This window comes from Xyrauchen texanus, chromosome 20 (genome assembly GCF_025860055.1).
Source record: "Xyrauchen texanus isolate HMW12.3.18 chromosome 20, RBS_HiC_50CHRs, whole genome shotgun sequence".
Taxonomy (NCBI): Eukaryota; Metazoa; Chordata; class Actinopteri; order Cypriniformes; family Catostomidae; genus Xyrauchen; species Xyrauchen texanus.
In genome coordinates this window covers 4,067,184-4,092,322 of record NC_068295.1, presented here as the reverse complement: position 1 = coordinate 4,092,322, position 25,139 = coordinate 4,067,184, and the positions used below count along the sequence as shown (strand labels likewise).

The 25,139-nt window shown below is 41.0% G+C and overlaps 1 protein-coding gene across 1 annotated transcript in view; it reads left to right on the top strand.

Annotated features, from left to right (window-relative positions):
• Positions 1-24,592, top strand: part of LOC127661008 (lutropin-choriogonadotropic hormone receptor-like) — a 26,657-nt gene extending 2,065 nt beyond the window's left edge. Inside the window, exons 2-11 of the mRNA XM_052151533.1 lie at positions 7,830-7,901; positions 10,638-10,712; positions 10,820-10,894; positions 13,304-13,378; positions 13,620-13,697; positions 14,213-14,281; positions 17,978-18,052; positions 20,245-20,430; positions 20,693-20,761; positions 22,626-24,592. Of these exons, the coding sequence (XP_052007493.1) occupies positions 7,830-7,901; positions 10,638-10,712; positions 10,820-10,894; positions 13,304-13,378; positions 13,620-13,697; positions 14,213-14,281; positions 17,978-18,052; positions 20,245-20,430; positions 20,693-20,761; positions 22,626-23,847 (1,996 nt within the window). The 3' untranslated portion in view covers positions 23,848-24,592. The remainder of the gene's footprint in view (positions 1-7,829; positions 7,902-10,637; positions 10,713-10,819; positions 10,895-13,303; positions 13,379-13,619; positions 13,698-14,212; positions 14,282-17,977; positions 18,053-20,244; positions 20,431-20,692; positions 20,762-22,625) is intronic.
• The last annotated feature ends 547 nt before the right edge of the window (positions 24,593-25,139 follow it).

Sequence of the window (25,139 nt, the reverse complement as noted above, 5' to 3'; positions counted from 1 at the left end):
TTTCTCCCCTCCCTGCACGGGTGCACTGCAGAGATCGCCCCTGGGTGCTTCAGCAGATCTTAAGAGTATATTCTAAAAGAGCATTTCCCCCAAAAAATTAAAAAAAAAGAGTATATTCTAAAAGAGTGGCACACATCGGAACATCTTTTTCAAGACGCGTCTATTTAAAGATGCCTTTCTGATTGTGTGTTATTCCTGGTTGTGGTCGATACCTCTCGCCTTCTGACAGTCATGATCGCGGTCTTTCGTGCCAGGGCACCGCCTACGCTGAGACATCTTTCATGGATGCGTCATGTCCTCATTGCGAGGCCATGACCATGGCAACGTTGCGGTCGCCGCTTGCTTTTGTAAGAAAAGCAAGCCACCCCTGCGGCTCCCTGCCTCGGTTCTTCTACCTACGGGTATGAGGCCAGCACAGCGAGCACTGGGGGCGATTTGGTGAGCACAATGGGACCACCTCCGCCAGTTAAATCCCTGCAGACCTCCCCTTTCCCGGCAAGCTTGTTTGCTCCGGTTAGGCATTCCGATGAGATCGCCGGCTCATCCCAGGGCGAGTTCGACCTCTTATTCGTTGCCCGTGAAGGTGATGAGCTCTCCAGTGCAGCATCGGAGAGTGGACTTGTCCTGTCTGATGTGGAAACCACGGGTGATGTCGCCCAGTCACTGGCAGACGCTGAAATGACGGACATGCTTTCCTGGGCTGCCGCAAGCGTCGGGCTAGAGTGGAACCCTCCGCTCTTCCCTGAACCCTCATGGCTGGAGGATTGGTATCTGGGCTCGTGGCACCACTCACAGCCACGCCCCGCCCCAGTGCCTTTTTTCTGGAAGTGCACGAGGAGCTGACGAGTTCATTGGAGGTTACTCGGCGATGCCCCCAGTGGATAAGGCACTTGTGGTGCACCTGCGCGGACGTCCAAAGCTCATGTCCCAGGCCTGTAGGTTCACGTCTTCCCTGATGGCTAGAGCTTAATGCGCCGCCGGACAAGCCGCCTCCACCCTGCATGCCATGGCTCTCCTGCAAGTCCACCAAGCTAAGGCGCTATAAGAAATGCATGAGGGTAGTTCTGCCAGGATTGATGCAGAAGCTGCACTCGGTGACCGACCTTGCCCTCCGGACAATGAAGGTTACAGCGCGGACTTTCGGGTGGACGTTGTCCACACTGTTGATCCAGGAGCGCCATCTGTGGCTGAACCTGGTCGAGATGCGCAAGACCGACAAGACATGCTTCTTGAACGCCCCCATCTCCCAGGCTGGCCTATTCGCCGATAACTTCAATGACTTTGCCCAGCAGTTCTCGATGGTAAAGCAGCAGATGGAGGCTCAAGATCCTGCACCCCGTCTGCTCGTCGCCAAGGGCATCTCCCTACAGCGGCCTGCCCCTGCTTCCCTGCCTGGGCATCGAGCCCCCCGCAGGAAGCAGACGCCACACCTGAGACGGGTGACCCAGGGACACGAGGAGCCACTGCCTTGGAGCTGGTAAGCAGACCACTCCATCCCCCGGTGGACGGCTGAGAGGAGAATCTTTTTTTCCCTTTTCTTTTTGTTTCGCCGCACGCTCCAGTAGCTGTGATACCCAAACACTCAACAAAAGAGTTTTTCAAAAGGACAGATATATCAAATATAACACTAAAGTTCTTTACTGTTGAAGATGATGTAACAGTACATCCATCGAGAGTCAAATTATAATTTAGCGGCTTATTTTTAAAGTATTTTGGTCCAATTATTAGTACCTCTGTTTTGAGTAGAAAAATAGTTATCTGCATAACTGAACAACCCCAATATCGAAAAGTTGGGACAGTATGGAAAATGCTGATAAAAACAAAAAGGAGGGATTTGTCAATTATATTCACCCTTTGCTATATTGAAAGCACTACAACTAAACATTATATGATGTTTTCCCTTGTGTATTTCATTGTTTTTTTTTATGTACAGTAATATCAAATCAGACGATTGCAACACTCTCCTAAAAACTTGGGACAGTCGAGTGTGTACCACTGTGAAACATCACCCTAATAACACTTATTAAGCATTTAGGCACTGAAGACACTAGTTTGTTAAGTTTAGAAAGTGCAATTTCCCCCATTCATCCATTATGGAGGTCTTTAGCAGCACAATTGTACGGGGTCTTCATTGCCGTATTGTGCGCTTCATAATCTGCCACACATCTTCATTTGGAGACGGGTCAGGACTGCAGGCAGGCCAATATAGCACCCGCAATCTCTGCTTATTCGGCCAGTATGTGGTTTTAAGTTTAAGTTGCTGCTGAAAATTCCGGCACATCCCTGGAAAAGACGGTGCTGGATGGCAATATATGGTGCTCCAAAATGTGAACATATCTGTCTTCATTAATTGCGCCCTCACAGATGTGCGAGCTACCCATGCCATGGGCACTGATACACCCCTGGCCCACATTGGCTTTTGGACCTGACGCTGATAACAGCTTGGATTGTTCTTTTCCTCTTTGGCCCAGATAACACGACGGCTTTGTTTTTCAAAAACATTTTAAAATGTGGACTCATCGGACCAAAAACACAGTTCCACTGTTCTACTTTCCATCTAAGATGAGACGGGACCAGAGAAGTCGGCAGTGCTTCTGGACAGTGTTGATGTACGGCTTCTCCTTTGCACAGTAAAGTCTTAACATCTGTGGATGCAGCGGCGAATGGTGTTGACTAACAAAGGTTTACTAAAGTAATCCCAAGCCCATGTTCATGATATCCATTACAGATGAATGATGTTTTTTAAGAGAGTGACGTCTGAGGGATCAGAGATCACACGCAGGTTACTCATTTGCCCTTTACGCATCGAGATTTGACCAGATTCCTTGAAACTTTTGACTATATTGTGCACTGTAGAGGGTGAAATGCCCAAAATTCTTCCAATTTGTCTTTGGGGATCATTGTTCTTAAAGTGCTGTATTATTTGCTGAAGCATCAATTAACAAATTGACACAATTGCCTCAACTGTTTAACATCTCTTGTTTCACATCGCCTTGATATTTTAACTCATTAAAATGTTATTAGTCTTAAATTGCCTCGTCTCAACATTTTTGGAGCGTGTTGCAATCATCTGATTTGAAATGACTGTACATTTAAGAAAAAACAACGAAATGCACAAGGTAAAAAAAGGTCAAATAATGTTTAGTCAATATTGCAAAGTGTGAATATAATTTACAAATCACTCCTTTTTTTATTAGCATTTTTCATACTCACAACTTTTTTGGAATTGGGGTTGTACATTTAATATCTACAAAATAGGCAAGCAACGGTATCTCATGTTGATATTGATGTACATTTAAAGCATCCACACATACAAACAATTTGTTGTAACTCTTGGGCCATGTCCACACTAATCGGTTTTCAGTTTCATAACTGAAAACCCCAAAATAGCGAGCAGAGTCGAGTTGAGTCAAGTTGTTCCTTGGAGTGGAAAAGCCCCATTAGTCATATTCACTAATTTGCCTTGGTTGCTTTCTGGGTATTCTTCATGAGTTAAAAGCAGCTCTCTATGGGGCACTGCACAGTACAACTCGCCTCAACTGGACTCTGCTCGCTATTTTGGGGTTTTCCACTGTGGATAGTACCTGGTACCTGATTTTTTTAGTACCACCTCAGTCGAGGTTCCAAGCGAGCCGAGCCGACGCTAAATGTGACGTCAAAATCCTGCAGATCACTGATTGGTCAGGAAGAATCGTCACAACCAGCGTCACTGGATTTCCGACACGGGACATCAACCCGCTAGTTTTAAAGTTAGCAACAGCGATAGCAGTATCATTTGTTCACGTGCCTTTCAAATTGTGAATAAAGAAATGGCTGTGCGCAAAACCACTTGTTAGCGATGAGCGAAACGGTAATGTCTCTCAGGAAGTGTCTTAGCTGTTGGCCGCACACGGCTACCACCGGACCTACCAACGGTGTAGGGAAAAGTAAAACAAAAAACTTAAGTGACTACAGAACCATCAAGGAAAAGTGGAAGTGGTTCGACCAAATGGACGCTATCTAAACCGGCGAGCAATGGGAGGGAGAGTGCCCTGGACTGGCGTTGATCCATGATGGAGGATGAAACGTTTTGTTATGTTAACTCTATACTCTGCTTGAAAGCTTCACTTTATTTAGTTGACCAGCTACTGGAAAGCTTCTAAAACAACCAGCCCAATTTAACTGTTATACTTGTGTAAAATCACCATGCAACAACTGCTTTATGCAGCACAATGAGCTAGTAGCTAACAGCTAGCGGGCGTGTTATTGTTTTGGTCAGTTTGTGTCATGTTTAAGATGATGTCACGGCCGTAGAGGCGGCGCAACTATGACGATCAGCCTATAATCCCACCCACGTTGATGCAGCACAAAATTGCAGTGGAAATGTAAGCTCAAAAAAGTAAAGCGAGTAGAGTCGAGTCGGACCGTTGCAGTGGAAAAAGTGCCATTATATTCATACAGATGGGATCATCACTGACATTATGTAATATTGTGACCAAATCAGAGAAGAAAACAACACAAAAACATTTGTAAATTCTGTATGTGAGTGGTTTGTAACAGGAGGCGTGTGTGCACTCGCCGGTCCCACATCAGAGGTACATCGTGGATAAAATACATTTAAATGTGTGCAAAAGTCAAATTTGCCAATATTTGTGCTGTCGTCAGACATTTATACACTTTTCCAGGTTTTCCTTACTACAGTTTATGGGTGTTTTTCCATTCACCGCCATTGTTTCCTCGTCACAAATATGGCGGCTGTGGGGAAAAAGTGACGTCACTGAAACAGGTCATTAAAATGATCAAAAGCCCTGTTAGTTGAATTGTGAATAAAAGCTGTTAGTCCCGATAAGCAGCAGTGATGATGCAATATCTGCTTCTCCTTTTAGTCCTGCTTACGTATGACACTGCTACCTTTTCTGCAAAGTGTGTAGTCGTTGACATGTGACAAGCTTGTGAGAAGCATCCGAAATAGACGGGTCAAGTAGGTTTGCCTAAAATGAATGTCTGGCTGCCGAGTCTCTTGATTCGGCTTGCCATCATGCCTGCTGAGATGAACGCTTTAGGATCGTCTATGTTTAATGGCCTTGAGGCCTTAAAATCATCTACTTCCTCTGTTACTGGTGAAACCTTGAGTTCTGATAAGAGTTACATGCTATCAAGGGCATCAGATAAATCAGCTGTGCTTATTTAATATTCAGAAATGTAATCAGTGACTCCTTCCTACTCGTCTATAAAGGTCTTGTAAACTGTTAATATGTTTTACTCCAATGTGAAGATGATTTCAAATATCAATGACCCAATTTCTGATGGAGCGCCTATCCATGAATGTAATTGCTACAGTAGTAGAGTGGTCCCAAAAATATTAATGTATCAAAAAGGGCAGGGCAGGGCCGGGTCGTGATTTTACACACCCGGCCCCTTATCAGGCTGTGGCAGCGGGGGCGTGGTCAAGCGCCCGTCCGGGAGAGAAAAGCGGTAAGGGCGCTTACACCTGAGCTAAATTATGTCTAACACCTGTCTCTAATTTCAGTGAGCACGGAGAGAGCGGCATAAAAGGGCAGCCAGAGGGAGAGATGACAAGCTAACCCAGTGCGCTTGTATTATATTGTGTGTTATTGTGAAGTATTGTAAAAACAACAGGCATTAAAATCTTACCTTGCGATGAAGACTTGTTTCCTGTCCTCCTTCCTGTGAGGGGTGTTACACAGGCTAATCAAGCCTCTGAGAGGGATAAAGGCCGACTGCAGATTGTGGTGCGACAGAGAGAAAATGTTCACGGGCAGCTGACCGTCCTATTTGTGTGTTTGTGTCTTTTGGTTTCAGTTTTACATTAAACTATTATTTATATTGTCAAGCCGGTTCTCACCTCCTCCTTGCCCATCTAAACCCCTTTACACTAGTGCCGAAACCCGGGGAGGAGGAGGGATACGCCGTAGTAGAGTTCTCGCCGCTACCATCCGCTCCAATGGAGCAGCCTTCAGAGGGACGGAAGAGCTCGGCCGCCTGGAAGTGGAGGAATTGGCCGCTGACCGCGAGGGGAGAAGGGGCTCCTAGCTGACTGCCTGGAACGGTCAGGGCCGCTGCCAGGGGCGGAGGAGACCCCTACCAGCCGCTGAAATGCGGCGGGGTCTGAGACCGCCGACCGCAAGCGGGAGGGGCTCACTGCCGACCGTCTGGAGCGGGTGAACTGCTGCCAGGGCGGGGGAGACCCCTTCTGTTCCCTGTGTACGTGGCGGGGCGTTCCGTCCACCAGGGACTGGAGGACTGCCTTAGCCGGTTCTCGCCTCCTCCTTGCTCGTCTAAATCCCTTTACATAATCTTTGTTGTTAGTGTTAGGTTTAGGCGGTGTAGGGTTGCTGCGAGACTCCAAATAACAAACACAACAAACTCAACAAAAACTGTTTATGGATGTGACATCCAACTGTTGCAAGATTCAAGCATTTGATGTCTGGTTATTTGAAGGGGGGTGTGCCTTGTAGTGGGTGTGTCTTGTAGTAGTCTTGCAGGACACAGGCAGACCCATCGCACTGGACCAATGCAGTGAGTATTTCTGTAACTGCTGATCTTATTCACATGGTCCCTATGTAGGGTTCACTGCTCCCCACACAATGAGCAGGGCATAAAGTATCTGTAGAAGTTCACTTCACTTGACAAAATCGGTTCATTTTAACTTTGAAACTGTAGCTTCCCAAGCTTCAAACTAAAACAATCAATACTCCAAATGAACCGATTCACTAAAACGAATTTGACTTTCAATGTGAATTGCTTATTTGAACTAGTTCACTTACATGACCAATCTGAATGAACGGATTCACTAAAATAGTGAATCGTTTATTTAGATTATACGCCCGCCCCCAACTAACATATTCAATTAAATGAATTAGACTTCTCATGCTACTGATACATTAAGCAAATTGTTGACTTCTTTTTTTAACGAAAACAATGTTGACTTCTCAAAGCGAATCGTTTATTTGAATTGATTCATTTACTTGAACTCTCCAAATGAGCGGATTCACAAAAATGAAATGGACTTCTCAATGCTGCATTAAAGCAAATCTGTGAATCGTTTATTTGAATTGGTTCATTTGAACCCACAAATGAATAGATTCACTAAAATGAATCAAACTTCTCAATGCTACTTATAATTGAATCAGTAAATAGTTTATTTTAGCTTGATCGTTTACATGAGCCTACTGAATTAACTAATTTACTAAAACAAATTCGACTTCTCAACATGAATCTTTTATTTGGTTTGTTTACATGAACACTCAAATTGAACAGATTCACTAAAATGGAGTGGTGGTGTAGTGGAGGTGGTGTAGTGGTCTAAAGCACATAACTGTTAATCAGAAGGTCGCTGGTTCGATCCCCACAGCCACCACTATTGTGTCCTTGAGCAAGGCACTTAACTCCAGATTGCTTTGGGGGGATTGTCCCTGTAATAAGTGCACTGTAAGTCACTTTGGATAAAAGTGTCTGCCAAATGCATAAATGTAAATGTAAATCTGTTAATCGTTTATTTGAATGGGTTTATTTGAACCCTCCAAACTAACAAATGCGCTGAAATGAATTGGGCTTATAAGTGAATCAGTGAATCATTTCTTTGAACTTTTTTCATTTGCTGAACTGCCAGAATGAGCGGATTCACTTCAATGTTTTGGACTTCCCAACCCTACATGCTAAATTTGCAGTACAATGGGACAAAATGTAACATTTTGTGGTGTTACAGTGTGACTCATTGGAAAAAGTAGCTTGTTACTGAAAAATCTACACTAGTGTGAAAATAGCATAACTGCTACTAAGAAATGTCCTCTTTATTCATTAATTGTTTCCTTGAATCTCCATTTCAGAGTTTTGAACTACATTTCAGTAAGAACAATCAGCAGTCACAGTTTCGATGGCCTGAAAGGTGTCAAAAGAATGTGAGTATTCTTCATTTCACTTTAAAATGACGACAGATGTTTAGCATGTCCACAAAAGGGAAATGCCACATAAAATCTCTGCACCTCAAGCCATCAGACTCATCTCCTCACCGTGTGATCTGCAAATATCATTGGTGTCTACTCCCTTTTTCTAAAGTGTCGAAAGACTTTCCAATGCCACTTTTTCCATGGAGGTCTTTGAAAAAGCTCAGGACATCCCAGGAGGAACAGTATGAAATGCCAGCACAGAATAGATTATTCTTTGGCATGAATAGGTTTCACAGATTTATGAGGGGTTTTAATATCACACTTAGAATTCAGAGGCTTGTGTCTAGTGACGAAATGTACAATATTCCCTTGGAAATCAATTTCAGGGTCATTTATCGGAAAACAAAGCAATTTTCCCCCCTAGCAATGACCTCATATAAGCTTTTTTAATTATGTAGACTACATTTAAAGGAATGTTCAAGGTCCGATACAAGTGAAGGTCTACAAGCAGAATTTGTGGCTTTAATCTGATTATTGACTTGTTATTCAGTTTTCATTCTCGTTTATGTAATTACACTTATTTCTACATTGTGGTCATAGTAATGCACTTACAATTTAGGGTTATGGTTCCAGTGCTCCAGAACGTTTAAAGGCAGAAATGTGAAGCTCGTATTTTTATTGAAGCACTTATTCAGTAAACACGTAGTATTTGAGCTGAAAAGTTTTTATAAATATCATAAATTATCCTTTTTGAGATGGGTATACTTTTCTATGTGGATGAACGTCTGGTTATAAGTTACTGATGTAATTTGGATAAATTATGATCCACGTAAATGATTCCTTGCTGGTTACATGAACAAAGTTATTATGCGATTTTATCACAGTATTCTCATTTTAACATGTATAATGTTTATGACTTGTGGTTTTTTAAATAGTGTGTATTTTAACATTTATCCTGGTGCGGTACAATCTTACCATGCACTGTAATAAATGTCCGTATTTTTAACGGTAAAAGACTGTAAAAAAGTACATTGGTTAACATGTAGTTACCGTAAAATATTTGTTAATCAATTGTAATATATTTAAAAACACAATACATGTAGTTTTATGGTCAAATGCTGTAAAAATTTATATTTTTTAGATGTAAAAATTATGATTCTCCCTTATAAATAATGTTTAAAATTTATATTATGTTTAACAAGAGAGTGCATGTACTTTTTACTTATAAATTATTGTTAAAATTACGGTAACAAAATAACAGTAATCGGGAGTAATTTAAAATAGAAGCTATAAGTAACTGTATTCCACTAGAGTTACAATTTAAATCATTGGTAATTAGAATACAGTTACATTCAAAAAATATTTTGATTACTGAAGAGATTACTTTGCATTTTATTGTCATTTATTTCTTTTAATATTTCGTCCTTTCAGATGGAAAACATTTATACATATAAATGATGTGATGCAAAATGCATTTGAACAGCGTTGAAACACTTTCTTATGATGTGTGACATTCATACGAGCAGACAGAGAAGAACGTTTGAAGTCAGTTTGGAGCAGAAGAAATAGAAATAAACCTTGTGTAAATTGTTAGCTTTATGCTAAGCTAAAATGCTATTTCTAGCTATTTTACATGCACGTGTTACCAGACACCATCATATTTTATTATCAAGAAAATTCACACTGGATCATAATACATTTTTTCTAGTAATATTAGGGCAAAAATCGTATTCTTGATAATAATTTTTCTATTGTTTTTCTGTAAAAATATCTAAAAATCCTTTAAACAAGCTCAATTTGATTGATCTTGTTTTAGAAACAACACTGCATAAGATATTTGTGTTTTTCAGAGAATGTATTTTTAACATGTGTATTTTGTCTGACTGTACTGGCAGAGATTTTATAGTCAAAACAAGTGGAAAAAAAATCTACCAGTGCTGAAGAAGTAATCCAAAGTATTAAGATTACATTACTGACCTTGAGTAATCTAACAAAATACATAAATTACATTTTAAAGGATGCATTCTGTAATCTGTAGTGGAATACATTTCAAAAGTAGCCCTCCCAACCCTGCATACAGACATGATTTTAGTAATGAGATTTCACAGAATGAGTTTCACAGAATGAGTCATCATTGAGTCTGTGTCGTGTATTTGGCGCCATCTCCTGGTGGCCATTTGTAACATTGTGCTTCATGTGGATTATCTAATGATCTATACATCCGATTAGCTTGTGTGTTGACTCCTTTGAAAGACAGTCACCTCCTCTTGTAACAGTATGTGATATTTTGTGTTCTGTTAATGTTTCGTGACGTTATACATGAAAATGCGGCATATAAGGAACACCAACATAATTGTCAAAGACAAATACTTTGCTATTACTTGCTGTATTTTGATGCAATTAGTCAGAGTGGTTATGTAAATAGTCATAAAAGAGTTTGTGGTGAAAGCGGTTTCTCTGTTTTAGTATGTAGGTCATGTCGAAACACTTTTGGATACACTCAGTGCTTTAATAACTCTACATTATTGCTTTGTTAAATGTATGTGTACAATATTCTGAAATGACTGTCCTTATTATCTGATGTTATTTGTCATTATCTAATCAATTCTTGATGGATAAAACCAAGTCCTTTACTCTATAAGTGTCAACTTATAACCTAACTTAAGAATGAAATGCATAAACATGTTGTAGTTTCATACTTAATGATTTTCACTTTCATTGATTTAATTATACTTTGTTTGATTCCAGAGAGATTGCGCAGAGTACTTCAGTGGAAACCATCGAGACGGAAGCATTCAACAACCTTCTGAATGTCTCGGAGATGTAAGTAAGCTTATATGGATCAAAGAAAGTGACATTAATTCACAGATAACTAACTTGATTTCCATGTGATTTGTTTGGGATTTCTCATGCAATAATTTGTATCACAGCTCAATCCAAAACACAAGGAGCTTGGTTCACATCCACAGGCGGGCGTTCAACCATCTTCCCAAGTTGAGATATCTGTGAGGAACCTATTTTCTTCCTCTCTGTTCTCATTAATCACATTTAAATGAACACAAAATGCTATTGATAATATCTTAATATCCATTCCTGATACATTTTGGATATCAGTAATTCAGTTTATACTAGTGGCAGTGTTCGTTTCAGATATCTATAATGTGATTGTATCTATTAAGAAAGTAAGAAATTCATTATTGTTATCTGTAATTGCATTTTGAAAAGGAGTGAATGACAGATAATTGAGAAATACTCTACTAGTGAAAATGCAATTGCACATTTTTTACTAGTTAAAATGACATTTTTGATATCCAAACTTAAAGGGATAGTTCACCCTAAAATGAAAACTCCCTCATCATTTACTCACCCTCATGCCATCCCAGATGTGTGTGATTTTCTTTCTTCTGCAGGATACAAGCTAAGACTTTTAGAAGAATATTTCAGCTCTGTTGGTCCATACAATGCAAATGAATGGTGGCCAGAACTTTGAAGCTCCAAAAAGCACATAAAGGCAGCATAAAAGTAATCCATAAGACACCAGTGGTTTAATCCATGTCTTCAGAAGTGATATGATAGGTGTGGGTGAGAAACAGTTTAAGTCCGTTTTACTATTAATCTCCACTTTCACAGAATGTGGAAAATTTGATAGTGAAAGTGGCTGGTTTAAGGATGTCTACACTGGACACGAACATGAACTGGGCATGAACGATCTAAACCATTTATTTGTGTTGTTGACAGTAGTAGTGCCAGCTCATGCAGTGCAAAATGGAATGCGTCCGTTTACTGTCGGCGTGACGTGTAGATTGCATCATTTATTACAATGGGCTCTATTGCTTTTAATGCAGCATGATGCTAGCATCTGGTGTAGACAGTATGTTATAGTAAAAAAGGACTTAAATATTGATCTGCTTCTCACCCAAACCTATTTTTGATTTGTCACCTAATAAGCAGGCAAAAGAGGAGAAAAGAATCTACATTTACATTTATGCATTTGGCAGACACTTTTATCCAAAGCGACTTACAGTGCCCTTATTACAGGGACAATCCCCCCGGAGCAACCTGGAGTTAAGTGCCTTGCTCAAGGACACAATGGTGGTGGCTGTGGGGATCGAACCAGCAACCTGCTGATTAACAGTTTTGTGCTTTAGCCCACTACGCCGCCACCACCACTCCCTACAGCAAGTAGCTTTCCTAAAAATGAATGTCCACATATGTGGACTGAAACTGAGCTTTTGGTCAGATTGACTGCACTTAGCTGCATAGAGAGCTATATGATGCACCCTTGCTGCCTATTTAGTGAATGACTGAACCTCCATTGTGCTGACTGTCTGCACTGGTCTCAGTTTGAAAATGCACCTTATTTTCATCCTAACTCCATATAAAGCCTCCGAAAGCAAAAATGTTCCGCTTTTGGATGAACGTGTACTACTGTTACTAATTTACTAATGTTAATGAATAGAATTGTATTGCACAGTGATAAAATGTATATTAAAATGAAGCTAAATCATCCACAGATGTGTTAGAGTTGAAAGTTATTCAAAATAACAAAATAACTACTTTTGAGGAAATGCGGTACGAGAGTTCCACATATGTGGACATCATGTTTATTAGCGCGCTGACGCGTGAAAAATGAACAGATTTTATAAAGCGGCATATCAAACAAAACGGGAGACTCTACTCTTTACATCCAAACAGGTTTCAATGAAGAAACGTAAAGAGATGTCTTACCAGAGGCACTTTTGATGGCATGCTTTTGTGTCACATGACTCGTGATGCAGCAGAAGTTACCTTAAATTGTGCACAGTATTCAGTTGGTTTTTATTCATTTAAATTATACATTGCATATAGCAAAGCCAAAATACAACGTCCACACTTGTGAACACAGGGGTTGCACAAGGTTGAATCACTGGAGTCTTATGAATTACTTTTATGCTGCATTTATGTGCTTTTTGGAGCATTAAAGTTCTGATCACAATTCACATGCATTGTATGGACCTACAGAGCTGATATATTCTTCTAAAAATCTTTGTTTGTGTTCACCAGAAGTAAAGTCATACAGATCTGGGATGTGGCATTTTGGGCGAACTGTCCCTTTAACGATTTTACTAGTGCAAATGCATTAATGATATCAAGAATTAGCAATTTAACTAGTGAAAAGTGAATTGTAGATGTTAAAATTCATATCATGCATGATTAAATGAGTTTAAAATGAGTCAAAATTGATTTTGAACTGAACTCTAGTTTCGGTATTCTCTGAAATAATTTAGTTTGCTTGGTATTTTTTACAATACATGTATGACAGAATTCGCTCTGTTTATAATTTATAGACATGATCCAATTTACATTCCTTCTTCCCAATATGGGTTTAAGTGATGAGAAGCTCTAGATTTGTTGGTTTTCTTTAATTTCACCAGGAGCATTTCCAACACGGGTATATCCGTATTCCCTGACCTGACCACCATCTTCTCTCTGGAGTCCTATTTTATACTGTGAGTTTTCTGGGCTGCTATTTCATTGATATGTGAGAGAGATGAGATATAATAATGGAAAGGAATAGTGCAACTATAATGCGAGCTTACTACTGTCTGTCATCTTTCATAGGTACAGAAAATGATTGTTATGAAATAGATGCACTCACACTTTCAGAGAGCTGTGGCTAGAATTATGTATTCAAAGTGATCATTAAAAGACTGGCTCACAGAGAAAGATGTGATTTTATCATTTTTTAAGGGATATATGTGATAATCTCCACCTTCGGTCAGTTCCACCAAACGCTTTCATCGGAATGACGAGTGAATACACCACAATGTGAGTGTCTTTTATTGGAGCAAGACAAACACACTTCTTTAATGGTTGCTTTTTGTATGTCACTGAAGTATGCAAGTATGCAAGTATGCACTGATTCCCGAGTACTGGGACAAACTAACTTTATCTCAACTTTCAATATTATACTTTATATGAAGTATTGAGATATTGAGATCATATTTATTAAAATTATATGCCCATATCTCAACAATCAGTTTATGTTAAAATGTTTGTGTCATTTTCCTAAGATAATACTGCTGCTTACTGTAGTCTCTGCTTCAAATCAAATCTCTGCTTAATCTGCTTAAGTTTACAGGACACACAACTTTCAACCTCTGTATCTGTGTGTAAACAGCACAAATAGTAAGGCAAAATTGCAAAAAATGTTCATGGTGTACACGTAAACCAGGGTTAGGTCACAATTTTTGAATACCAAAGAAATATGCATGAAAATTTTGATCTTGCATTATGTTTAAGTCATTATCCTACCTACAAATGAACTGTTTTTCTCTTTCCAGGAATCTCTTTAACAACGGATTTAGAGAAATAGAGAGCCATGCCTTCAATGGATCACAAATAGATAAACTGTAAATATAACCCCTCTCTTCATTTCATTTGTAATAGTTAAGCTTGGATATATTTACTGTAGTTTTTCCACATGCATGGCTGAGTGCACAGCCTTTCTGACGTGAGCCCATATGGACACGTTCAACGCATGCACACTACAACTGCTCGGTGACACTCTTAGTCATGTCATGGGCCGACGACGCGACACGGACATACTGCTGATAACGAAATGTGCTGGTACGCGGTAAAACTAAGTATACATTTGCCTTTCCCAGGTATGGTGAAAAATTCTATATTTCAATTTGATACGACAATACATGTATTTTTACTGTAAAATATTGTAAAATAAATAAAATAAAAAATGTTGGAAGTAAGAAGTATAATTTCCCTTAGTTAACGGTGAAAATTCCCTCTCAATAGTTTTGTGTTCCCTGGCAATAGTTTTGTGTTCCCTGGCAATAGTTTTGTGTTCCCTGGCAATAGTTTTGTGTTCTCTGGCAATAGTTTTGTGTTCCCTGGCAATAGTTTTGTGTTCTCTGGCAATAGTTTTGTGTTCTCTGGAAATAGTTTTGTGTTCCCTGGCAATAGTTTTGTGTTCCCTGGCAATAGTTTTATGTTCTCTGGCAATAGTTTTGTGTTCCCTGGCAATAGTTTTGTGTTCTCTGGCAATAGTTTTGTGTTCCCTGGCAATAGTTTTGTGTTCCCTGGCAACAGTTTTGTGTTCCCTGGCAATAGTTTTGTGTTCCCTGGCAACAGTTTTGTGTTCCCTGGCAATAGTTTTGTGTTCTCTGGCAATAGTTTTGTGTTCCCTGGCAATAGTTTTGTGTTCTCTGGCAATAGTTTTGTGTTCCCTGGCAATAGTTTTGTGTTCTCTGGCAATAGTTTTGTGTTCTCTGGCAATAGTTTTGCGATCCCTGGCAATAGTTTTGTGTTCTCTAGCAATAGTTTTGTGTTCCCTGGCAATAGTTTTGTGTTCTCTGGCAATAGTTTTGTGTTCTCTGGCAACAGTTTTGTGTTCCCTGGCAATAGTTTTGTGTTCCCTGGCAACAGTTTTGTGTTCTCTGGCAATAGTTGTGTGTTCTCTGGCAATAGTTTTGTGTTCCCTGGCAACAGTTTTGTGTTCTCTGGCAATAGTTGTGTGTTCTCTGGCAATAGTTTTGTGTTCCCTGGAAATAGTTTTGTGTTCCCTCACAATAGTTGTGAGGGAACCGGGCCCCGGTTATGTTGGCACATCAACTGCCTAGAGTTGCTGGCTGTATTCCTTGCCCTGCGGAGGTTTCTCCTGCTGATCCAGGGCTAGCATGTCTTGATCCGTTCAGACAGCACTGTGACGGTAGCGTACATAAACCGCCAAGGCGGTTTGCGCTCTCGTCATATATCACAACTTGCCCGCCATCTCCTCCTTTGGAGCCAGCAGCAACTCGGGACGATGCACGCCACTCATATCCCGGGCAACCTCAACATGAGTCGCGACAGGTCTCACTCAGCAGAGAGTGGAGACTCCACCCCCAGTTTGTCCAGCTGATTTTTGGCTGGTTCGGCATGGCACAAGTAGATCTCTTTGTCTCCCAAGACAATTCCCACTGCCTGTTCTGGTACTCCCTAACAGAGGCCCCTCTTGGGACAGACGCGCTGGCACACAGCTGACCCCGGGGGCTGCGCAAGTACGTATTTCCCACAGTGAGTTTTCTTGCACTGGTGCTGTGCAAGATCAGGGAGGACGAGGAACAAGTCACTTTAGCGGCTCCTTATTGGCCCACTCGGACTTGGTTCTCGTATCTCACGCTCCTCGCGACAGCTCCTCCCTGGCAAATTCCCCTGAGGAAGGACCTTCTTTCCCAGGGACGGGGCATCCTCTGGTCTCTGCGCCCAGACCTCTGGAACCTCCACGTCTGGCACCTGGACGGGATGCAGAAGATCTGAGTTACCTACCAGCTGCGGTTGTAGACACAATCAAACAAGCCAGAGCTCCCTCTACAAGGCAGCTTTACACCCTAAAGTGGCGCTTGTTCGCAAATTGGTGTTCTTCCCGGTCTGAAGACCCGCAGAGATATGCAGTTCGGTCAGTGCTTTCTGCAAGAGATGTTGGAGGGAAGGCTGTCCCCCTCCGCCTTGAAGGTATATGTAGCCGCTATCACGGCCCACCACGACGCAGTGGACGGCAAGTCCCTTGGGTAAGCACGACTTGATTATCAGGTTCCTTAGAGGCGCCCGGAGGCTGAATCCTCCCCGGCCAAGCCGGTTCCCCTCCTGGGATATCTCAGTGGTCCTCTCGGGCCTTCAGAGACCCCCCTTCGAGCTGCTTGACTCAGCTGAGCTAAAGGTCCTCTCCTTGAAGATGGCCCTCCTGATCGCGATCACTTCCATCAAGAGGGTAGGGGACCTGCCAAGCGTTCTCTGTCAGCGACACATGCCTGGAGTTTGGTCCGAAAGATACTCACGTCATCCTAAAACAGCGACCGGGCTACATGCCCAAGGTTCCTTCGACCCCCTTTAGGGACCAGGTCGTGAACCTGCAAGTGCTGCCCCGGGAGGAGGCAGACCCAGGCTTTTTGCTGCTGTGTCTGGTACGTGCTTTGCGTATCTATTTGGACCACACGCAGAGCTTTAGATGTTCTGAGCAGCTCTTTGCCTGCTTCGGTGGATATTTTTATAATACCATAGTTTTCATTTTCTTGTATTGTCATTATGGTTTCACTACGAATATCATGGTTTAAATATGGTTACTGTAGTAAAACCACGGTAAATTTATCGTAAGGGTTTGCAAACTTGTTGCGAAGGAACGCAAAACAATTTCAGCAAAAAGATTCCCACCCTGTCCTCTAAGGGGCTCTGACCGTATGTTGGTTATCGGTTATGTACATTGGGGTGTTTTATGCCACATTTTATGTTGTATAGTTCATGTTTGTGGCATTATTTTAGTGTTACCCTTATGGTGTTTTTGTGTTTGTGTGAGGGACAGAGTGCATATATAGAACAAATTTATTGATCATCACTCTTGAATGGGCAACTCTTGATGAAATTTAAATCATCATATAGCCTTTTGTTTTACCACCTGTGTTACTATGGTGGTTAAAGCAGATTTGTGTAGTCCCAGTAGGTTAGCATATTAACATTAAAGGGTAACTAAACACCTGCTCAGAGTCTGACTCCACCCACTAGAAATATTTCAAAATGCAGGAAAAGTGGGCAGACCCCGGCGGGGATAGAGGGAACGAACCGAGTGCGGGGCTCTATGTTATTATTATTCGTCACACGGTCGCAAGACGACGTACATGAATCTGGCGTGGTGAGCTGGAACCTGCTTACGTCAGCTGTCACCGCTTATGTCACGAAGTACCGCAACAGCCAATAGGAAAATTCAACTGCAGTTGCCACCGTTCAACCTGAAGAGGGCAGCACTCAGACGTTTTTACACCATATATTGTAGAATTAAAACACTTTATACACAAATGTCAAAAAAATTACTTGAATCAATGACCAGTACTAATAAAGCCCCATGCTTACAGATCATTAACTAAAAAAAGTTGGTTTAGGGTTTAGTTACCCTTTAAATAAATTAATGATGTTTATGGTTTAACTGTAAAATATACAAGCACCAAAATGACATACTGTAATGCATTAATCATGGTCACTGTATTTTTTACAATGGATTTCTGGCAAACACATCTTAACAGGATTTGTTTTACAGTAAGTATAATCTGTTTGCATTTCAGGGTGTTAAAGAACAACAAAGATCTGCGTGTGATCCATGAAGATGCTTTCAAAAGAGCTTTTGGTCCTACAGTGCTGTAAGTGAAACTGTACAGAAGTAAAAAAACTTGGACAACTGCAAGATATGTTTTTTTTAATTGTACAGCCTTTGTTGATTTGGTCCAAATCCCAGATTATTTTATTTATTTGTTTGTAAAAAATCAATTAAAATTGTAACTTGACAGCCAGTGAGCACCGTGCATTTTCGTTGAATACACGGGCAAATTGAAGAGAGGGTGGATAAATGATAACAGCATTTTCAGTTTAAATATAAGTACATACAGTATATATATATATATATATATATATATATATATATATATATATATATATATATATATATATATATATATAATCAATATCACACGAGCAAGAGTGCTATATGGCCCTACATCAGCACTGCTGTGATTTGGCCGAGTGCCGTAGGTAATTACAGCAGTGCTTATGTAGGGACATATAGCACTCTTGCTCGTGTGATATTGCTTATATACAATAGTTCAATGAACAAGTACCATTTAAAAAGGTATGGTCATAAAAACGCATTTGTACATGGAACTACTTTATTACGCGACCGATCAGAATCTGCTGTTGCTGGTTCAAAACAAATGTTGCATCCAAACCTCTGTTAGTAATTTAATATGTTCACTTCAGAAATAGTATCACTGCTTGTGCTGTTTCTACAAGTCATTGGATAAACACGGATAGACGGATGGATGTGTGTGTCTGTCTGTATGTGTGTGAGAGAGAGAGCGAGCAGGTGCGATCACCTGTTGCCACACCCAATCAGAGATGCTGTCAGCTTTCTGAAGGTCAGTTTTCTCAGTGGAATATAGACGTCCAAGCGGGGTATTCCTCTCTATTTTGGGGTAGCCGTTGTGCAAATATCATTCACTATAGAAACAGCGATGTCCTCCGCCATTTTAAACAGTATGTATCTGTGGCAGCGGGGGCGTGGTCAAGCGCCCGTCCGGGAGAGAAAAGCGGTAAGGGCGCTCACACCTGAGCTAAATGATGACTAACACCTGTCTCTAATTTCAGTAACATGAGGAGAGCGGCATAAAAAGGGCAGGAGTGACAGAGCACGAGAGAGAGAACCCGACCCAGAAAGCGAACATTGCACGTTATCAAACAAAGAAAAAATAAACTCACCCCTTAAGTTGACGTTTGTGTCTGTCCCGTCCTTGAACTGTGTTACAGTATCCAATGTGGAAACTCACAGAGCGCTGTTCCATGTAAACAATGACAAACAGATTCACTTCACGTCACCAACTGGCTCATATTACACCCAAAAATGATCTTTTGCCTCCACCTGCTGGCTAACATATGTAATTTCAAAAATAAAGACAGTAACTCCTAATGCATATACACTACACTTGCACTTTAGTTTAGAACAGCACGGACACAAGCGGAGTGATACACACACAGTGAAGTGTCCGAGTGCTGATGCTGTCAGACCATCAGTGCTCATGGAACATCTCTCGTCCAATCAGATTCGAGGACCGGAACTAACTGTGGTATATATATATATATATATATATATATATATATATATATATATATATATATATATACACACACACAATATACGCATACTCAATAGGCTCAAAATAATCTGAGGAGTCACGCGCCCCCTTAGTTTCAATGGCCATGGAACTTCTAGACCATATGCTTTGTTGGGTCTTATCAGATTTTATACTGTTTGACATGAATCTGGGCTGTATAGTAGATCTACAGTAACTTCCTGTAATTCTTAAAGGAACCTGAAGATAAATTGACTGGCTGGCTCAGGTGTGATTGATTGCAGTGTGAACCCAACCCTTCAGAAAGAAGGATATTGAGAAGCAGGTTAGAGCACTCACTCAGGGTGCATCCCACTTTGCATACCAAGTATGCTTCAGAGTAAAGTGCATCTATAGTTTACTGGTGATGTGAAAGAAGCCACTTTTCAGCATTTAGTAAGACTACATCAGAATTAAGAAATACTCTCAGGCCATTGCATCACGATACCATAGGTCACCTGGTCATTTCTTTGCATATACATGTGTTTGGCTAAAACATTCTCCAAGTATGCAAGCACAGACATTTCTAGCTCAAAGCTAGAGCATGAAAATTTGCACACTTTGCACAGTAAACATACAGTATACTGCAGAAATAGTTGGAGTAGTATGTTAACATTCTATTTCAAGCATACTCTATTGAATCCATCATTTAATTTTCTGTTGTTCACCAGGGATGTCTCAGCCACAGCATTGGAGACGCTGCCCTCTCGTGGTCTGGAGGATGTGTTAATGCTTGTGGCTCGTTCAGCGTTCGCCTTGAAGAGGTTGCCTCCACTGAAGGGACTAAAGAGCCTGAGAGAAGCCCACCTCACCTATCCCAGTCACTGCTGTGCTCTGCTCAACTGGGACTCCAACAGGTGGCCATACTAATTCAACTGTTCCAATATCATAATCGGGTTATACGTCACTGTGGAATAAAATATCTCATCCTCTTCATTGGCCTTTTTCCATCCCCAGCAATTCTCCATGAGTAGATTTCACAAAAAGAATTCGAAGTACCAAAAATAAGAGCACTTGACATTTATATTTTCACAGTATTTTCACTATAATTGGCCTGAAGGGTCTGTGGCTTCATGCGGTTTAAAAATGCTTTGCACTTTTCCCCCTCTGCTTATGTAGGGAGGGTTCAGTTACTGCCGCATTGAAAAATGGATCGTCACACTGTGGTGACCACAATCCATCGGCCAAGTAAGAAACCTCTACTGCAATTACTCTTTTTTTATTTTTTTTATACTAGTTCCCACACTTAGAATAGTCATAATAGTCATAGAATAGAAGTAATACAAATTATGCATGAACACAAATTGAAGTATGGGATTTATACTGTGACCAAGGCATGCTAATCCCGGTGCGCTGTTTGTTTTAGATGCAATTTTCAAATTTGACCCACAACAATTAATGCGCTTTTTTATAAAAAAAAATTACATTAAATTACACTAACTTCAATAAAGTAAAAACACTGAAGTTTTGCAGGTATTTTTTTTTGTCATGTGGCCTAAACTCATCCAATCAAGTCCTAAATACATTGTTTTGGGTGTTCAGATGGCAAATGTAGGAAAAAATAAAGCCTCGAGCCACTCCGATGAAGTATAACTTTTTTATTAAAGAAACAAAATATAGTTTGTCAAAAATGACCGAACAGTGCACAAAGGTTAAACAAATTAAATCTAATTTCATTACAATTTATATTTGTCTGAAAAACTAATTAAGCCATGCATTTATTAAATAATTAAAGTTTATGTTCCAGGTTCAATGCAAGTTATGCTAAATGCACAGCATTTGTGGTAAAATGCAGATTAATAAAAATAAAATAATTCGACTTGTACCTCGTTTATTTAAAACAAAACAAAAATAGCATTTACAATAAGGCACTTACAATGGAAGTGAATGGGGCCAATCCATAATTTGTTTTTGTTTTTCAAAAGTATAGCCACAAAATGTTATTTGTGTAAGCTTGATTTTTATATGATAAAGTCACTTACCCAACTGTAGAGCGGAGGAGGGTGGGGCCGGGCTGGAACAACCCTCTCTCTCGAACTGTCGTCACCTGCCACCTTTATCCCTCGTGTGCCCCTTCAGGCTGATTGGGGACCGGGCACGCATCGTTCCAGCCTGGCCCCTCCCTCCTCTGCTCTACATGCCTTGCCAATTCCGTGCCTTGCGCCCCCGTCTGCCGACTGGTCATCCCCACCTTCCTCGACCTGGAAGGAGACCGGAGGGGGAAAACAACAACAAAAAAACTAAATAGGCAACGGAAAGGCCAACACAGAGTGACAGAGAGAGAGAGAGAGGAGAGAGAGAAATACAAACTCACTCACCGGTTCTCTGATGCGCCATCGCCATCCATGTCCCCACTCGCCCTGCAGATGGCAGCCATTCCCCGCGTCCGGGCGGTAAGGCTACTCCGTCCCCCCGGCGGATGTTAGCGGCGCTCCCCTTGGTGGACGGCAGTGTCGAGGACTCTGCGAAGGCATCCCTCCTCCTTCCCGGGTTTCTTCACCAATGTAAGGGGAGTTAAAGGGAAAAGAGGAGGCGAGAACCGGCTTAACAATATAAATAATGTTTAATAATAAACTTAACCTAAACCACACAAACATAACCAGCTGCCAGTAATTCTCTCTCTCTCGAACTGTTGTCACCGGCCGCCTTTATCCCTCACGTGCCCCATCCGGCTGAATGGTGACCGGGCGTGTGTCGTTCCAGCCCGGCCACGCCCTCCACTGCTCTACACAAACTAATCTGTGTAAAGTTATATTCAGTATTACAACTTTGAAAGCCGGTAAACCATGTAATCTGGTAAATGGTATAACATTGATAAATCTCCGATTTTATCGCACAAAAAACTTGTTGTGGTTGTCAACATAATGACACAAATGCTGTAAATTGAGCTTAACTTGTATTGATCCTGGAACATTCTTATATGACGTAGCCACTTCATACGTAGTGGCTTTGTCTTTATCCCAGTACAGTATCTCAAGATTTAAAAAAACTATCTTGGAATATTTTTAAAGTATTGTTTCATTGACAGCTTTCTGTGTATATTGTTCCTCAGAAGTCCGTCTGAAAGCACCTTTGATGACTCCATAATGGTAGATGTTCCTTTTGCACCAGACATAGTCGGATCATCAGCGGAGGAGACTTTTGGAAGTGTGGACTTCTTTTACCCAGAGCTGGACTTGTGCCAGCGCAGACCAGCCCTCCAATGCAGCCCTGAGGCCGATGCCTTCAACCCCTGCGAGGACATAGCTAGTTTTGGGTTCTTGCGGGTCGCCATTTGGTTTATCAATGTCTTGGCCATTGCTGGCAACCTGACTGTGTTGCTTGTGTTTTTTACAAGCTGCTGCAAACTGACCGTCCCGAGATTCCTCATGTGCCACCTGGCTTTCGCCGACCTCTGTATAGGTGTGTATCTCCTCATGATCGCCACTGTGGACCTCAGAACCCGCGGCCACTATAGTCAGCATGCTATCGAGTGGCAGACTGGAGTAGGATGTGGCATTGCCGGGTTCCTTTCTGTGTTCGGTGGTGAACTGTCTGTGTACACGCTATCAACCATTACGGTTGAGCGCTGGCATACAATCACTCACGCTTTGAGGCTAGAACGACGCCTGGGGTTAAGTCACGCATCTGCGATAATGGTCGCTGGATGGGTGCTCTGTTTAGGCATGGCCCTACTCCCCTTAATGGGCGTCAGCAGCTACAACAAAGTCAGCATGTGTTTGCCAATGGACATCGAGACTCCTTTATCCCAGGCCTATGTCATACTCCTACTTCTATTCAACGTCAGCGCTTTCCTGTTGATTTGTGGCTGCTACATGTGCATTTACACCGGCGTGCGCAATCCGGAGTTCCCTGGACGAGCTACAGACACCAAGATCGCCAAACGCATGGCCGTGCTCATCTTCACTGACTTTCTGTGCATTGCGCCCATCTCGTTTTTCGCCATCTCTGCCGCTTTCAAACTGCCACTCATCACGGTCACCAACTCCAAAATCCTTCTGGTGCTCTTCTACCCCATTAACTCTTGCGCCAATCCCTTCCTCTATGCCATTTTCACTAGGGCGTTCCGGAAGGACGCTTGCATCCTGCTGAGCTCCATGGGCTGCTGCAAGAGCAGAGCCAACTTGTACCGAATGAAGATGCACTGCTCGGAGAACATCAACAGAAACAAAAGCAGCTTTGGCTCCAACGCCAACACTAAAGCACCACAAGCTGTCATGTGGATGTCGACGTTTCCCCATTTGACACCTCAATCCAAGATGCAAAGAGTCTAGAAGAACAGATGGGTTACAGAGACATTCTCCTTGTTAACCTCAAAAAGGTCATTAGCATTCGACCTGTCTTGTTTATCGCTGTATTATATACAGTGACATTTTACCAGACATTTTAGTTGCCAAGTTTATCCTGTTCTTCTGCCCTTAAACTTGAATCTGAATCTGATTTGAGAGACATCTGGAAGACAATAGTTTTCCGAGGACAGTCTCATTGTCTCTCGTGTCTCTCAAGTCATTGACTTATAATTCAAAAGATGCACAGATCTTTCAAGAGAGGCATATGACACTGGAGTATCAGGAAATATAATATCAAAAAGGGGATTATTCAGCATTATGTGACCATTTCTACAATGTTGTGCATTTTACACACATTACCTGTGAGATGGGAAGCATCGTCTGACTTTGCATCGATTTCAGTAACGCTAAACTGAATTCTTGCTGCTGCAAGAGCATTTTAACCCTCGTGGTACGAATTCATACTGGTCATACCCGTTTACAGTGCCATTCCCAGTTTAATTGCATTTGTTAATGTAAGATTGTTTATTGTGGAAAAGATTTTCCAGCTCAGTTTTTAAGTACAAAACTTGTCTAAATGCTCTATAGGGATAACTTAAATAAGTTATTGCTGATTTTAAAGTTATATATCTTAATTTATTTATGTGTTTTTATAGCATGTAACAGCGTCACCTTGTGGACAATACGAGTATTCTGATTGTTATTATCTTTATCCATGCAATTTGTGAAGTGTAATAAAATGAAAGCAAAATAAAAAAAGACAATATATTTTGTGCCAGGATAAATCTGGGTAAATGTTTCCTACTTTAAAATTGCTTTTCATAAAATAGCCACACTATATACAGTGACAATTACCAACCAATGAGTTGTTGATCATGGTTTTTTTGTTTTCAATAAAAAAAGTCATTTTGTGGGGTCCATATTAGTTTTGATATGATATGCAAATATGTGCATATTTAATAAGATAATGCCAAATTTGCATATTTTAGTATATAAACAAATAATGACAAAAAAGTGTTTGTGTGCTGGAGTCTATAACACTTTTGATATAGTATGCAAATGTGTGCATATTTAGTTAGTTGCATATTCCAACACTTTAAATGGGTAACATCACTATAAAAACTATTTATCAGAATCAGGTTTATTCGGCATATACATTTCCTTGGATTAGGAATTATTCTTGGTGTTTGCTCAAAGCACGATACATTCAGTACACACATCTCAGACAACACAACACAATTATATAATATACAGATTTACAAAGAAACAAATACAAA